This window comes from Eptesicus fuscus, chromosome 4 (assembly GCF_027574615.1).
Source record: "Eptesicus fuscus isolate TK198812 chromosome 4, DD_ASM_mEF_20220401, whole genome shotgun sequence".
NCBI lineage: Eukaryota > Metazoa > Chordata > Mammalia > Chiroptera > Vespertilionidae > Eptesicus > Eptesicus fuscus.
In genome coordinates, this window is record NC_072476.1 from 74,382,817 (window position 1) to 74,400,954 (window position 18,138).

The window sequence follows — 18,138 nt, forward strand, 5'->3', positions numbered from 1 at the left end:
ACCACTCATTGCTATAGCAACCTTCAGCAGATAATGATATCAGTAACTCCAAGCTATTCTGTTTTAAAGACGTATTAATCTTGCTTTCCAGGCCCACCCAGAAGTCAGAATTACCCCCTCTACTAGTAAATCAGACTTATCAACTTCATAAACTACCTTTTTTATTGCCAAACTGCAATGGAACAAGAAATAATCTCTAATAATCATGTTTACCAGTGACACTGCACCAGCAAACAGGGTTTTCAAAACAGGGTTAAGTAGCTGTAAGATTTATATCAGTGTCTTAAGAAACAGATTAGCCTAATAGATCTGAACTCCGTGCACAAGCCTGTCTCCTTTTGAAAAATGGGGCCAACCAGGCTAGACTTAAGCAAAGAAAAAGCTTACATTGAAAATTTAGAATGCACGGTATTCTCCTTTAAATACCATTTGCTGTGCCATCTGACTCCTCCCCTAGGAAGGAGGCAAGAAGAATCATGATCAGAGCCAGCCAGACAACTACTGTTGTTTCATCCCTACCCTCAGGTTCAACTGTCCACGGTCAAGTGCACAACTGGATTAGGTTTGCAAGGCAGCATCAAAGCGCAACTGGAAACAAGGGCCTTGCTCTCAGCTTGCTCTACTCGCCCCACAAATGCCCACAGGAACCCTTAGGGTGGTTCATAGTCTCTCACTGAATCCTTTTCTCCCAATAGACGATGAGTCCCCAAAAGGCTGGGTCCAAATCGATTTGGGCCCAATACCCGGATCCCCAGAGCCAAGCAGATTGCAGGGCGCACTACAGATACTGAATAAGTGCTTCCCTCCTCCACCTGGATCTGGTAGCCCAAAGCAGCCAATGAGATGTGGTAGGTGGTTAGGTAACCTGGGGGTGAGCCAGGGAAAGAAGGCTGCTTGGTTTCTGAGTTATTCCTTCACACACTTCCAATACTAGCACTATTTTGATACAGCTCCAAACTGGATCAGACCGATGAGTGCTTTTCCCCTTGCTTCCTCCCACCCCTCCACCTCTGTCAGACCCAGTCTGCGCTTTCCTCTCGTCATGCACTTGTGTTTCACTTATAACGACTTCACGTCCACGTGTCACTTTAATGTTTTAGCCTAGTGTACATGTCCTAGTCACAACTGCCAGAGATTCAAAATGATGAAGGGAACAAATGTGAGAAACTATCCACCACTATTAATTCAGAGGCTACAACACCTTGACCTTCTGTTTCAGTATCCCAATTATGCGGGGGTTTTATCCCCTAAAAGTGGGAATACTGATAAGAATAAGCATGGACTGGGAAAAACACTGAGGCATTTATCTATAGAAATATTTACGTGAGCCCTGTCAGTCCACAGCCCTCAACATTCCATTTAGTTCAACAAGCGAACCAGGCCCCCACTGCCTGCAGCATCTGCAGCCGGGAGAGCGTGTCCAGGTGAGAGAAGAAATTCTTGCTCCTCAGCAACTCAAAAGCATGTTCCTTTACAATACCATTTTTATATTTGTACTCTGCATTCTTTCAGAAGGAATTTAAGCCATCTTTTTTGAAATACAGTTTTTAAAAATAATTTGTGACACTTTTGAGCAAAAATAAAAACTAAGAAACTTTGAAAGGAACTATGAAAAAGTAATCAATAAAATCACTGTTAATGTTTTAGTATATACTCCTCTCCAGACATATATTTTGTCACAGCTTTATTGAGATATAATTCAATACTATATTATTCACCCATGTAAAGGCTATAATTCAGTGATATTTAATATATTAAAGTTGTGCAATCATCACCACAATCAATTCTGGAACCTTTTCATCACCCCAACTTGAAACCCGGTACCTATTATCACTCACTACCCATTTATCCTCAACCTCCCCACTCTCACCAAATCCTGGGCAACCAGTAGTCTATGTTCCATCCTGAGGGGTTTGCCTATTCTGGATATTTTATATAAATGGAATCACAATATGCAGCCTTTTGTTAGTGGCCTCTTTCCTGTAGCATCATGTGTTCAAGGTTCATTCATGTTGCGATGTATCAGTACTTTGCTCCTTTTTCTTAAATTTATCTTTATTATTGAAAGTATTACAGATGTCCCCCTTTTTTTCCCCAATGACCTCTCTACCCCGCACCCACCCCTCCCAGGCCTTCACCATGTCTGTGTCCATGGGCTATGTATATATGTTTGTATGTTTCCCAGTTAGTCTCTCCCCACCCACCCTATCTTCCCTCTGAAATTCATCAGTCTGTTCCATGCTTCTAAGTCTCTGAATCTATTTTGTTCATCAGTTTATTTTGTTCATTAGAGTCCACATATGAGTGAGATCATGTGACACTTGTCTTTCACTTCATTCCTTTTTATCACTAAATACTATTCTGTTTTGTGGATACACCACTGAGTCCACCCTAGCCACGTGGTCTAGCTCAAACTCATAATGACCAAGAGTCGACCAGTTGTCAGAGATGGGTCAAGGTGCTCCATCTTTATTTTCTCATTTAAGTCTTGCTATGAATGAAGTATTAACTGACACTCCCACGCCACCATTTTCCACAAAAGAAAGCACAACGAGGTCACTTGCATAAGCTCGGAAGGGAGTCCGTGGCAGAGCTGAGGTTGTTAGCAGTCCGCCTGCTGCTGTGTGTCATCAAGACGTGTCTGTGCCTGTGAATCCCAACTCTCCCATCCCAAGAGCTTTGTGAGACAGGCCAGCCCTGTGGAAGGCAGCTCATTCAAGGCAATGATTTTAATTCTGCACTTTCCATCACACAAATGCCGGTGAGAACCCTAGACCACCAGTCCAAAGGCTAAATAGGTCAATGTTCTGTTCTAGAAGGGTGGTGGGTATTCTACAGTGCAGTGAGTTCTGACTGCTTGGGCAAGCTGTGGGCCCTCAGACAAGTTATGTGACCTCTCTGTGCTACACCTCCTCATGTATAAAATGGGGAAAACTGGCTCCTGGCCCCCAGAGATATCCCTCTCTATAGCCACTGGAATGTGTGTTCCATGTTCAGCTCACAGCTGAAGCCCCAGCACGTAGAACAGTGCCCGACACACAACAGATGCTTGAGTGAAATTAAATGGCAGCCAACTCCTTGAGATCAGGGTTTTTCCTCTTTGCCTTTCTGGTTACTGTTACATCACCAGTGCTTAGAACAGTGCCTGGCACAAAGTGGGCACTCAGTGAATGTTTATTGAATGGACAAGTAAATGAGCCTACAGGACTCCCATGTGTCCGCTAGTCTGTGCCTTACGTTTGGGTCCATGGCCTCTCCCACCTTCCGCAGGGGATCACGAGGAGGAAATCCCTCCGAGCCTGCTTGCAGCTGCTGCCTCAGCCCTGAAGGAAAGGACCTCACCTTCTCTCCTTTGTGCCTGGAACTCATGTTCCAACCCTTACCCCCTGTTATTGTTTTTTTTTTTGTTGTTGTTGTTAATGAGAATGTGGAAGATAATTAATGGGGAGAAGCCAACAAAGTACAAAACCAGTGACACAAAGGTTAAGACAGCAAATCACGCAAGGAGTTTTAAAAACTACAAAAGAATAAAAAAGAAAATGGATTTACAGAATGGTCAATGGTATTGCAATGGTTCTCTTTGTTTTAAGGCCCCAAAGACTCTAGGCATGATAGCTTCCCAAACAACATAAAAATTGTGTGGCGAGGCATGGGGGATCTGGAAACTCAGCATGACCATGAGTAGTCAGTCCCTTGCCCCGGTCCCAGCGTGAGCATCACTATACAAATGGATGGAGAGAACCCACGTGACAGTGAAAAAGGAGGAAATAAGGTCTAGAAAGGACAGGATCAGTAAAGATGAGGAAGCAACATTCCTAAACTACCTTCCCCAGACCACTTCCATGAGATGCTGAGAACTGAGAAAAGGAGATTCTTTCATGACCAATGTAGAGAACTGCTAGGTTAAACAGGATTACACCAGCTTCTTGACTGCAAGACTTACTAGAACCTACAAAACATTAAATGTATTCTCAATCTCCAACATAGGACTCATATACAGAATTTTTTACTTATCTGGTCAAAGAATCCTTATTTTTCAGAACATCTTCCAAGATTAGTGTTCTGTATAATGTTCTTTGGAAATCCTAGTGTAGGATAGTAACGCACAAAATAAGGACCAAAAAAATGCAAGGGACAAAACAGAGTCAGTTGGGAGATTAATAAATACTAATAAATTTAGTGTTAATATTAATTAATAATAATTAGCTTATTCATCCCAGCATATTAAAAATGAGATGAACTTTGGGCCATTTAATTCATTTGGAATAACTTCCCATCATTCTGGAAGTGCAGTTACAATCATGAAATTATGGAACATAATTGGTTCAGAGACAATAAGAAAGCCATGTATCACACTAACAGGAACAGAGCAGTAAATTTCTAGGCTAGAGTTATTATAGTCTTTTCATTAATGGCAGCTACAAGCTTAGAGCATCCCCCTCTATCCACTGCAGCAGGAGAAACAGAAAAACATAAGCTATTAAGAATATTTTAGCCCTGACCGGTTTGGCTCAGTGGATAGAGCGTCAGCCTGCGGAATGAAGGGTCCCAGGTTCAATTCCAGTCAAGGGCATGTACCTTGGTTGCAGGCACATCCCCAGTAGGGGGCGTGCAGGAGGCAGCTGATCGATGTTTCTTTCTCATCGATGTTTCTTTCTCATCGATGTTTCTAACACTCTATCCCTCACCCTTCCTCTCTGTAAAAAAATCAATAAAATATTTTTTAAAAAGAATATTTTAGTAGATGTCAAAGGGAAAGTTTGCTTCTGAAGTTTAAAGGTGGTAAAAAGCAAGCTCTTATGCTCAGAATGTTTTGTTCTTCCAGTTGAGTCACTTCCAGGGTTATGAATGGACAAAAAAACTAATTGAATATTTTCACTTTAGTTGAATACTGCCCTCTGCTGGGATGTGCATACAGTTTCTAATGTCCAACAAGCATATACAGATAAAAGCATTGTCTAAAGGATCTATAAAATACACACATTGTTTGAAGTCAGAGGACTTGAGTACCTATCCAAATTATTTTTCTTTTCGGTTGAGTGACTGCAGTCCAACTAGGTATGTATTAACAGCCAGGTATGTATTAACTTGTCCGTCCCCTAGGCCCATCGACCTCAACCTAAAACTGAGTACATTTTTGCCATGATCCTGCTTCCTGTAAGGCCCATCCACCCAGGAATTGCCTTTTTCCCCTCACCGTGACACCCATGTGACATACAACACCTTCAGGACAGAACCCAGCTGTCCCCACCTCTTCAAACTCATCCCACTGCTATGATGCTGACCTTCTTCTGCATTACTTTCAGCAGCTCCCTGGCCTCTCTGATCCATTCTCTATACTCTCACAGTGACCTTTCTAAAATAATAATCTAATCTCGGTTCCTTCAAACAGCTTCCCTGTCAGGGTAGATTTCCAGTTCCTTGCCTGTACAAGTCCTGCTGACCTGCCTCTATCTCAAGCCTGTATTCCTGGCCTCTCTCTCTCTCTCTCTCTCTCTCTCTCTCTCTCTCTCACACACACACACACACACACACACACACACACACACACACCATACTCCAGGACTGTAAAACGACCTGCACCTGCCCCCCCCCCCCCGCCAATGCATCATGCATAAACTGGCTCAGGACTCTGTATTGCATATATTTCTCCTCTATTAGATCACAGCTCCAGGGCCACCTTCTCCAGGATGCTTTCCATCACACTCCACAGAGTTCTCCTAGTGCTAGAGCCACATTACTCCCGTAGCACTTATCATAATTTGCTGGGACAGCTTGTTTTCCTGCCCCAATCTCAAATTGTTCACCCTGTAAGGGCAAGAACTTAGAATTTAAGTACATATTTAGACCTTATTTTTGTTCTCAATTCGTTCAATGGTGTATTACAGGGGAATAAAAAGACAAAAGACATTTATTAAAAATCAGAAGTTGACTTAAAAAAAATCACAATAAGAAAGCCATGTATCACAGCTCAAGGCAATGATTTTAATTCTGCACTTTCAGAACATAAGCTATTAAGAATGGCTTAAGGAAATATAAGGGTGAGGGCTTAAGAAATAACGGTAATGCAAAAATGCATCTAGCAGTACCCTACACATTTGAAACTGGCTGGCCAGAAACTAAGCTCCAACTTTTTATCAGCCAACTACAAGCAAGAAACCTGATCCGTTACAGTTAGAGCAGTAAAGCCAGCCAAATGCTCAGAAGAAGCCAGCATTCCTGACATGAGACCAGAAGAGGTTTCCCCTACAGGTCTCCCAACGAAAGTGTGAAGTTACCCACCACCGCCTTGGGCAGGCCGGGCAAGGGGCAGCTCCCTCAGTGTGGCCAGCACATCACCCGCAGGAGAGAACAGTGAGGGCACTTCCAAGGGGCCCACATGGGTGCAGCTGGGTAGGAAGCTCAGCTGGTGAGCTTAACCCAGGAGTGTGTGCAATGTGAGCGGGCCACACAGGCATCCAACAGTATGCCACACACTTTCCTTCTCCAAGACGAAGTTTTACTCAACATGGGGTCAAAGAGTTTAAGATTATACTGCCTGACAAATACCTGGAATGCAACTATTCTGTGTTGCCTATTACAAGAAGAATCAAAGGTATAAACCAGCAGTCAACAATTGGTGGCTTAGGGACAAGGATCCCGTCGTATTTTCTCTTCCTTACCCCAGCATCTGGCTCTCAGCCCTCTCAGACTGAGAGGCATCAATAGGATTCCATGTGTTACAACATGGAAAAGAGGAGTGACGATGTGTTGCCCCTTTACATGAACAGATCATTTGTAATGCCCCCTCCACTATCCTGGATTTACAAGATAATGTACCCAAATAATAACCCTATCCTCACATATAATTTCAAAAAATGAAAACAATACTCTAACATATAAAGCAAAAGGAAATTGATAAAAGATAATACGTATTTCAATCTACAAAACCTTTGCCCTAACTACCCTAGAAGACATAGTGATGTAGTCAGATTCTTGGAACTACTGTTTTAGAAAATAAAACAAAAACAACAATAAAAAAGTCAGAATCCATTCCATATAACAAGTATGGGAATATTCAATGATAGAGCTGAGAATGTTCCCTAGAATCACAACTTGTGTTTATTACCAGGACTCGCTAACAGATCAGACATATTGGATGTAAAGAGGAAAGAACCTGAATTGAGGTAGAGATTGCTCGCCCAGGTCAACTTCTTAGTTGGAGAAAATAAGAAAGTACCACATCCTGGCAAATGAGCTGGGTGCTACGCACAAGCGCAGCATCAACATGATTCCATGTGTTGTGACATGGAAAAGAGGAGTGACGATGTGTTGCAAAAATTATACCTCCTGCCAGGACTCCCACCTCGAGTAGATTTGTAGCTTCAGTCTCTGAAGGTCCCTCAGGACTGTGAACCATGGGGCAGGACAACCCAGGCCGGGCAGGGCTGTGCGTACCCTCACAACATCCCGCGGTCCCGCCCCTTACTTCTACATGCCAGGGGTGCTGCCCACAACACTTGTGACAACAAAGATACCTTCACGGCCTCCATCTTCTTCAAGACTCATTACCCAGCACAGAGTAGAGGCTCCACAATGTGAAACAAGCGAGTGATGAAGGACTGAATGGGATGAACAAACCGAACTTGAAAGTGGGGGGGGATAATGGGTGTGTCAGGAGAGTGCCCTGAAGGTCAGGAGTGTGGGAGGACCTGGCCCAGGACCTGGCAAACAGCACTCAGTAGATGCTAATTGTTAAACAGAAGTGGGAAAACAGTGTATTTCATGGGATGCTGTCAGAGGACCCAGGGGCCACGTTGAAGCCCATAACCCTGACCTTGCCTCTGATCCCCCTGGTCCTGTCTCTTCTTCACTGTGCACTTCAAGCCCAGGGAGCCGGGTAGTCTTGTGCACTTTCTGAGCTCCCGGGGGGAGGGGGGGGGAGGAGAGGCGGGGGAAGGGAGAGAAGGAGCATGCATACCTTCTTCGGTTTCTGCAGCACTGGAGGGCATATCTGATCTTTCTTCTGGCCTGGTTTCTTGCTCTTCAAGAGTCTAAGGAAGCAAGAGAAAAAAATCACTGGTTACCAACTGAGACTTCAAATCTGCAACTAAGAGATAAAAATCACATTCAAGGACCTCAGAGCAGGGACAGCCCAGAGGCATGGTCTGGGAGGTCGGGAAAGATAGGCAGCACCCCAGGAAGACGGTGAGAGATGTAGGGGGAACCTGGAGGCATGGGCCAAAACTGTCCCTGAAACTAATCCTCTCCTGCTTCCCCAGGTCACAACAAGGTTCTAGGAACGTGATACGTGAACCAAGAAGGGGGACGGAGAACAGAAAATCTTGAAACCAGAAAGAATGGCCACTGTTTTATGCATCTGCCCACGTAAACCAACCCCCATCCACACCCTAAGACACAGGGATCTCTGGGGCCCAGATGATGGGAGAGGACCACAGCCCTCATGACAACATGGCTGAGCGTGGTCCTTGGGCTGCAAGCTGTCACACACAGGTGCAGGTTGTCCCTGGCTGAGACTAAGTTTGTGAACCTTACAGAGAAGCTGCCCTCTTTGGAGCCCTCTGTATTTTCTATTGAGATGGATTTCCCACGGCCACTGAAAATGTGAAGAAAAACAGAATTATGTGTTAATGAATCAAATGGTAAAACAACCCAAGACTGCCTCAACACATGTTCCAAATTGAACACATGGGCAAACTTAGACAACCCTACAACAGACACAGATGCCTGCAACCCCTTGGCATGACATTAAGTGTATCATTTCTCAGCATTCTGATGGACAAAATGCCACTACAGGGAGAGAACTAAAACTGGAGTAAAAGACATAGCTAAGCTTTGCCTAGTATTTAATTATCTAATATCTCCCTTCACAGTTTGGCTATGTAGCACCAACCTGTCATTGTCTAACATTTAATATCCATTACAAATTTCCAGTCCACCAGTGCCAGCTGTAATAGGATGTGAGGACACGAATCCTTTACAACTCTGAACAAGTGTGGCTCTGAGTAGGGTCAGCCGAACAGCTCTTGGACGTGGCACAGCAAACATAGTTTTCCGCAGCAAGGTTTTGCCATTGTTCTGGAAGCTGCAGATAACTGTGCAATACCCAAACCCTGAGACTGAAGTTGCCTCCTTAGCAATACTGTGGTTCACCAAGGATGAATTTAGCCCCTCAGATCAAGTCAGATATAAAAAGAGACTTTTAGCCTGGCTGGTGTGGCTCAATGGTTGAGCATCAGTGCATGAACCAAGAGGTCCCCAGTTTGATTGCCAGTCAGGGCACATGCCTGGGTTTCAGGCTAGATCCCTGGTGGGGGGGGAGGGGGAGGGCGGGAAATGCAGGAGGCAGCTGATCAATGTGTCTCTATCATAGATGTCTCTCTCTATTCCTCTCTAAAATCAACAAAAACATATTAAAAATAGACTTTTAGAAATCTAGAACTTAAGAAAGCATGAATACTTATAATAATGCATAATCTCATATTTGTTACCCAAAGTGTAAAGCTTTGGCGTGGATAAACTATATAACAATTACCACCTGCTCACGTTTAAAATAACATCTAATCAAGTAAGAAGTACATGCCACAAAAAAAATTAGATTCAATAATCCCATAAAAAATTTGGTGGGCAGGGTAGAATTACTGCCCTTGGATGTTCTAAAGAATCTCAGCCTTGCTCCCTCCCAGTCTCCCCACTCACTACCCAGCCACACCACTTGGGGTAGGAAGGAAAAGAGGGGTGCTAAGACCTGGAACAAAAGGCCATTCCATTATAACTCATTCTTTTATCAGCATTATGTCATAAACAAACTTTCTCAGTGTTTTTCATGAAGTGAAAATCTCCAAGTAACTGGAAAGCAATTTCCATCTGGTCTTTGTTATTGTAAAGTCCACTGTGAAAGACTATTGAAGCATCTACATTTACTCCTCCTAAATCTTCCCCAAGGTGATCAGTGTTATCTCAAATGCGTTATGAGAAATCACAAACCCAAACTAAGAAGTTGGAGGATTTTATAATGCAGAGAAAGTTCAGCGATGTTTGCTGTACACGGAGCTTGCTCCATGCTTCTCAGGAGTGTGTCACCAGGTGCCGTGCTGCCATCTGAGGACACACATGGTGCTGAGCTCCGCCCTGAAGGGCCTCATGGAGCAGAGTGCATCTCGAGCAGTGCCGCTCCCCAGGGACAGCCACACCCGGGTGCCGGGGGAGAAGCCCAGGGATGGCTGAAGGCTTAGTATCTTTAAATGACAAGTCCCCTTAAGCAAAATAGGAAACACCATATGCCAGAAAATTACACACCAAATTTCAACAAAAGGAAGCAGTTCATACTCTGAAGAGTATGTTTCATTCTAGTTGATTAAACAAAACCCTATATGGAAAAAGCCAACAATAATCTGTATTTTAGAGATAATGTTTTGAGCTAAATCTTTTATTTTATGAAGCAAACATTTGTCAAGAACTGTGGTAAGTAACAAGATCAGTCTCCTGAACTGTGTGCTCTGTAAAGTCTATACGCCATGAAGCCCGAGCCTTATGAATGGACGTGCTTAAGAGCACAGGGTCACGGGATCTGTGGGTGGGCCCTGATGCCCCTGAGCACTCTCAACTAGACTTAACTCAGCCCTTTTTCTCAAAAGAACATTTTGCTTAATAATAATTAAGAGATGTAAATATTCTTTATATTCTTCCAGATTCCACCCAAAAAAATAAAAATAGTGAAGATGAAACATCTTAAACCCTGAGAAGGGCATGCTATGATGGCACTCAGTGCTGTGTGTGGGCCCTGTAGGAGGGGGGAAACTTCTCTGAAAACGAACTGGTTTCAAGTGACGAGACCCCTCTCAGGAAGAACCTGTACCCTGAGACAAATGCTCAACTACACCTAAGCCACAAGACACCCACAAGTAGACATTACACAAGTAAAATTACCCTAAATGCAACTGCTTTAGATAAGAATTATAGCATAACCAATACATTAATAATATCCAGTTAGAATTTTTAAAGTCCGCCATTGACAAAGCGAGCTCATAAAAAGCAAAAGAAACAAGAATACTAAATTCCTATTTTCTACCACTGAAATATTATATAATAATCTTCATCCTACTGTGTAATAGTTTCCAATTCCCTGCCCCCCCCCTCAAGCTCCTGTTAGAAAAATGCTATTCCCCAAACAATGAGCGCTGCCCGCACTCTCCAGGCGCGGGTTACTGTCCACTAAATAACGGGCACAAACCTTGATGAGAAAGGCTCTATCCCAAAAGTATTTCCTGAAGAGTTTAATGTCTGCCTCCAACAAATGCTCGGCCGTGTGGTGAAGCGTCAGGGTCAGCGTTCCCGACGCGTGAATATACTGCAGGAAGGCCTCTTCGCTGAGCTGCACTCTGGAGAAGCCCAGGGAACGGCTGCCCTGCAAGCTGAACGTCACAAATCAAAACCCACGCACAGCTTTGGAAGCGCCCGCCTCCACACCCCGTTGCCCCGATATCACAAACCCAGCTGGCAAAACGACCCTCGAGAGCTACCTGCGGACAGCAAGTACATAAAGTCCTGTAAACAGGTTCTAATAAAGCCATCTTTCTTTTTCCACCTAGAGGGGATATCAATTGAAAAGCCATTTACATGTATTATAATACATTCAAGATTTATGTAAATAATGAAACAGTACTGACTTTACCTCAATATTTCACTCTCCTTTCAATCTGAAAAGATGCCTCTCCCTTTAATGGGGCCACAAGTAGAACAAATTAGCAGGCAGCCACCACTTTATTAGATGATTACAGTGGAAAACAGATATGATCTCCAGGGAACATGGTAAGGTTTGGATGTTACAAACAGTGAGATATTCCAAACACACTGGCCTGCTGTTGTAAGTCATTTTCTCATGCAAATGAAAACATGCATAAACTGGATCATATTTCACTCTTGAATACACTCTCATAAACAAAGGAACAATATTCCCAAACTAAATTCCTGAATATCTGCTTATTTTCTGTTCTGTTTTGGCTAAGAACAGCTCCACATTTATTGGCTACATGTAGGCTTCCTGGGGTAGTATCATAGTATTCAGGATGGCTTATCAGCTCATGCGATAAAAAGAAGAAAGAAACCTCAGGAGGAACATGTGAGTGGCTCCCAGCTTACAGCCCTCGGCATGACACACCCCAGCAGCTCACTCCCAGGTTCCTTGCGTCACAGAACTAGTGCTCTGCCTCTTTCCTCTTCGTGACCTCATTCTGTCCATGAACATGTGCCTTTCAGAAATGCAGTGTACTTCCAATCCAACAGATGTTATCTCCATCATAGGGAGTGACAAAAAGAGATCCATAAGGAGCACTTCGGCTCTAAGGTTTGGGGCATCTTCCTAACCTCTTGGCACTAATAACTGGCAGGGACTCCAGAGTCATCCAGGAAACAACTTCCTATTCCAATGACAAGCCGCTGAGACAAATGGACTATGGGCTCTGAGCCTGAGCAATCAGATCACTGCTATTAATTTAGAAAATGGAAGATCTAAATTTAGCTGAAGTCAGTCTGCTTCTAATTCCACCCACGAATGGATTTAGTAGAGGTGTAAACTTTTAAAACACATACTATCTTCTGGTCTTGGACCCAGAAGGAAGATAAAAGCTACAAGATGAAGAAGTCAGCCTCCAGGATCTCAGTGGAACAGTGACTAAGTCAAAGGAAGCCGTCCTGCTGGGTCGTGGTAGAGCAAAGAAAAGGGCAATCCTCTGTGGATGGGTTCTTTCCTTGGTTGGTGATCATTTGACCAAATGAGAGGGGAAAAAACACACACCAAAAAAGAAAGCTCTGACTTCTACTCCAAGATCCATGTATGGCCCACCGGTGTGGCTCAGTAGTTGAGCATGGACCTATGAACCAGGAGGTCACGGTTCGATTCCCAGTCAGGGCATGTGCTCAGGTTGAGAGTTTGATCCCCAGTGAGGGGGTGCAGGAGGCAGCCAATCAATGATTCTCTCTCATCATATCTCTCTCTCTCTCTCTCTCTCTCTCTCTCTCTCTCTCTCTCTCTCTTTCACTTCCTGAGATCAATAAAAATATATATATTTTTAAAGATCCATGTATCATAAAACCATAAATTAATTACATTGAGTTCTATGAGCCAAACAAGTCCATCCTACCTTATAATAGAGAAATATGCAAATTGACCGCACCTCCGCTATGCCCATGATTGGGCCTGCGAGAGGCTGGGGGCGGGACTCTGGGTGGCCTATCCAGCCATTGAGAAGAACAAGATGGCGGCGCCCAATCCTCTTAGTTCCGGGGGTCCCGGGCGGCGATCGCCACCCGGGGGGGCATGTTCGGTCTGAGCCAGGCGCTGCCGGGGGTCCGGGGCGGCGATCGCCACCCGGGGGGGCGTGTCCGGTCCAAGCCAGGCGCTGCCGGGGGTCCCGGGCGGCGGCGATCGCCACCCGGGGGGCATGTCCGGTCCGAGCCAGGCGCTGCCGGGGGTCCGGAGCCAGGCGATCCCCACCCTGCGGGGGCGTGTCCGGTCCGAGCCAGGCACTGCCGGGGGTCCCGAGCCAGGCAATCGCCACCCTGCGGGGGCGTGTGCGGTCTGAGCCAGGCGATCGCCACCCTGTGGGGGGTGTCGGGGCCGAGCCAGGCGCTGCCGGGGTTCCCGGGCGGCCATCGCCACCCTGCGGGGGTGTGGCCAGGCCGAGCCAAGCGCTACCGGGGGTCCCGGGTGGCCATCGCCACCCTGGGGGGGCGAGTCCGGCCGAGCCAGGTGCTCTGGGGGGATCTGGGGGCCATCGCCACCCTGGGGGGGAGCGTGGCAGGACTCGCCCAGCCCCTCCCAGGGTCCCTGGGAACATTGCAGGCATGTGGTTGCTGAGACCCAGACCAGGCCTCTGGCCACAGATTCATAGCTTTGCGGAGACCTAGGGCAGGGATCTGCTTCATCTGCAGAGAGACAGAGGTTCTGCAGTGCCCCCAAGATGTGGGTAGGCCCAGCCAGGGGTCAAGGGGCATGGAAGGACTCCTGGCAGAGGGGCAAGGACCCTCACCCCTGAGGCGGGGGTTGAGGGGTGGAGCCACCACAGTGAAGGGGTGCTGCACTGCAGGGTACTGGACTGACTGACGTGATTCAGAGAAGCTCCCAGTGCTAATGGGCCTCGCTCAGGCGGCCTTCACACTTCAGAGGCAGTGACTACTGCTCCTGCCTTGACCCAAAAGCAAGCTCGCTACACCCTGCCCCATAGCAGAGCATGCCTAGGCAGTGAGTGGGAAGCCTTCCACCTGCTTCGGAGAAAGGGGGGCAGTAAAGAATGGGGGGAGAGGAAAGAATGTGGAGCATCCGCATGAAGAGGTGCTTGAGAAAGAGGCTCGGAAGCCTGACTGGAAGGTTTGTTCTGTTTGCTGGGCCGCTGCCCCTTAGGAAGCACAAAGAGCATGGCTCTGAGGGCTTCCTGTGTGCTCTGAGGGCTTCCTGAGTCAAGTTCCACAGCCAACTGGAATTGGCCTCAGTTTCCTGGTCTGTAAAATGGATGAAGCGTGTCCCAGTGCCTTCACTGAGCTTTGATGGCCAATTGAGATACTATATAAAGAAAATGAGGGAAGAAGTGAGAAAGAAAAGGAAGGACAAAAAAACACAAAAGAAAGATTGAAAGTAACCTGTAAACCCATTATCACTTAAATAGGGAATATAGTCAGTAGTGTTGTAATGATGGTATGATGCCAGGTGGGTACTAGAAATATCGGGGAACACTTTGTAAAGTATATGATTGTCTAACCACTATTCTGTAACTAATATAAAACCTGAAACCAATACAAAATAATGTTGAATGTAAAGAAATGAAAATTGGAGTGAAATTTTTATAAATTTCAAAGTTTAAATAAAAGCTGTAAAGGAAGGAAGGGGAGAATAAAAAGTGTTTTTCATTTTGCCACTTCATTAAAAAGATAGTTGTCTTTATGTGATGCTTTTATACTTTTCTAAGTCATTATCTCATTTTAATTTCTGGGCAACTTAAAGACAAGATAAGTATTCCCTCCACTATTCAAAGAAAGAAAATCTTGGTGTCTGGTCCTAATGATTCAATCGTCAAGCCCTTATTGTAAAGCAGGGTTAGTAAAATTTTCTGTGCAGGGTCATATCTATACTAATAAAAGCCTTGGGGGTGATCAGGCCAGCAGGGGAGGGTATTTGGGGGCAATCAGGCCCACAGAGGAGCAGTTAGGGGTCAATCAGGCCAGCAAGGAAGCAGTTAGGGGGCAATCAGGCAGGTAGGTGAGCGGTTAGGAGCCAGCAGTCCCGGATTGTGAGAAGGATGTCCAACTGCAGGATTAGGCCCGATTCCACAGGAATTGGGCCTAATCCTGCAGTTGGACATCCCCCGAGGGGTCCCATATTAGAGAGGGTGCAAGCTGGGCTGAGGGACACCCTCCCCAGTGCACGAATTTCGTGCACCGGGCCTCTAGTTAATACTATAATAATGCTGACAACATTTAATATTTTGTAGCACTTTGGAATTTTTAATATACTTTCCCATTTGCCTGAGGGATTTTTTTTACCACATGTTAAGTGAAGAAAATTACCATATCTGAATCATCTTTTCATAGCTTAAGAATAATGACCAATCTGAACCATGTAACAATATATTCATAATTCATTGAAAGTGTGGCTATCATCATCAAAATGACAACATTATAGTTGATAAATTATTTCTCTAGATCCTGATAACCACCCATTGACTTTATAGTGTTTTAGGGTTTGTCTGTAAGTCATTGATTAAAAAAAAACCTTATATTCTTTCAGTAGGTGTTATGTGCTGAACACTGGAATGGGTAAAACAAATAGTTTCAGCCCTCAGATTTAGGAGGGAGACATATGAAACAGGTGATCACTATATATATATAATTCTAAGTTACAGTGAATAGTGTGAATAATTTTAGTCATAATTACTATTGTGAATTAATAATCATAAAAGACCATAATACAAAAGGCTTTTCTGAAGGAGTGATATGTAAGCTGAAACCCAAAAAATAAGTAGGGGATATTAATCAATGTTATTAATTATTATTAAGTATAGCTGCCTATAGAGATTTTGAGACTTTTTTAACTGCCTCTTTCTCCCCCATAAAGTGTTAATGCCAAATATACCTGTATATCTGTATATGTACTTTATGCATGAAAACTAAAGGTAAAGCATAAACCAATATTAGCTTGTGGTTTGGTTATTTCAGTTTTTCCGTAACGCTTTGCAGACCTTATAGAAACAGATTACAAGAGAAACTACCAAGTAGCCAGACTCACTTTGTGATGCTGTCAGCCAGCGTGCAGTGCCCCCCGTTTAAAGCTAAGTCTACTGGCGTGGCACCCTCTTCATTGGGTAAAGCCAAGGCCTGGACGCCCCCCGGGAGACACACGAGGAACTGGGACAGCTTCGGCAGGCCCCAGCGCACAGCCAGGTGGAGGAGGGACTCTCTGGGAAGCGTAACTGAAAAGAAGACAAACCCATGTTAGTCCCTGTTTCCAAACTCTGTCTCACACATTTTACCAGAGACCACGCATCAGACATAATAAGAATGGCAGAGTTAGAGGAACCACCATAAGCACCGAATCCAAGCACCTCATTTACAGATGTGGAGAGCTCAGTCATCTGTCCAAGGTCGGGTAGCCGGTAGGTGCTGAAGCCAGGTCCCCTCGTTGCTGATACAGGGTTCTTTCCACCACTATGGGGCACATTCGCATCCCCTTTCACTCACATGCAGCCAAGTCTTCCAGGGAAAACAAGAGCTAGGAACAGACCACACTTTGGAAACAGACACCCTCTGAGGAGATGGTGCCACTGCAGCAGGGCAGGCTCCCAGAGGCCAGCGCTGGAAAGCAGCCTCCGTTTCCACCCTTTGTCATCTGGTGAGAAACTGGGCAGAAATGGGTTTCACCTGTCCAGAAAACTGGAGACCATGGTCCCCCCCAAACTTCACCCATCTGTTAGATCTGTGGGATTATTTCAATGTTGCCAAAGCCACCCCAGCTCCTGGTGTATCTGAGTGTCTGGGTTTCATTGTGGTGTTTGCCGCTCTATATATCATGATTGTTTCCTAACTGTATCATCTTACAGGTTAAGGGGGTCCTTGAAGCTTTTTATTCCTAACATCCAGCATCCTATCTGGCAAACTGAAGTCATTTGGTATTTGTGGAGTCGAATGGCAAAATCTCAGTTATTTGTGTATGTTTAAAATGCCTGGTATGTATAGAGTTCATGCACCTGTATTTCTATGGCAATGACCCAGTGTCTGGAATCCAAGTCGCCCATGATAAACGTTATGTTGGAAATATGCAAAAGAACTAATTTGCCTACATTTAAAAAAAAAAAAAAGCCTAGGGCTGTGAACTCCACAGACATCAAGACACACCTTAAGCCGAAACCAGTTTGGCTCAGTGGATAGAGCGTCGGCCTGCGGACTCAAGGGGTCCCAGGTTCGATTCCGGTCAAGGGCATGTACCTTGGTTGCGGGCACATCCCTGGTGGGGGGTGTGCAGGAGGCAGCTGATCGATGTTTCTAACTCTCTATCCCTCTCCCTTCCTCTCTGTAAAAAATCAATAAAATATATATTCAAAAAATATATATTCAAAAAAAAAAGACACACCTTAAAACAAGCCTAATCTTAACAAAGTAAACATGAAAATTCTAACATTCAAGATCTGTTGGAATAAGCATGCAGTAATTTATTAGATTACGGCTCTGTGTTTTCTAAAATGGTTGTACTAGCTCATATTTTATCTAGTAATGAATGTGAATTCGTGAGGGGTTGGTAATTTATTTTTCAATCTCCCAACCTGAATTTTTGCTAATTGAAAGGCATAGTCAAACCTAATATAGGTAGGATAATAACTTTAAATTTGGACGGGGCAGTAAATAAATCACTTTCCTTAAGTAATAACCAAACTGGCCAACCCTGCACGCGGTCTCAGGCACTCCGGAAGGCCTCCTGGTGTGTGCCGCACTTCATATATCCTTTTCCTGAAAAACCCAGGGCAGGGATGAACACTCTTAGGACCTTGGTGTCTTTGATGTGCCAGCCCGGTTTCCCAGGCAGAGAAACTGAGGAGTGGCCGAGTGAGGGGCCTGGGCTTTGAGCCTCCTTCCCTGTATAGGGCAGATGAG

At 44.9% G+C, this 18,138-nt stretch overlaps 1 protein-coding gene across 1 annotated transcript in view; it reads right to left on the reverse strand.

The window, feature by feature from the left end:
• ARHGEF28 (Rho guanine nucleotide exchange factor 28) overlaps positions 1–18,138 on the reverse strand; it is a 263,760-nt gene that overhangs the window by 133,244 nt on the left and 112,378 nt on the right. The window contains exons 5-7 of the mRNA XM_008161933.3: positions 16,280–16,463; positions 11,234–11,414; positions 7,961–8,033 (exon numbers count right to left, since the gene is read on the reverse strand). Of these exons, the coding sequence (XP_008160155.3) occupies positions 7,961–8,033; positions 11,234–11,414; positions 16,280–16,463 (438 nt within the window). The remainder of the gene's footprint in view (positions 1–7,960; positions 8,034–11,233; positions 11,415–16,279; positions 16,464–18,138) is intronic.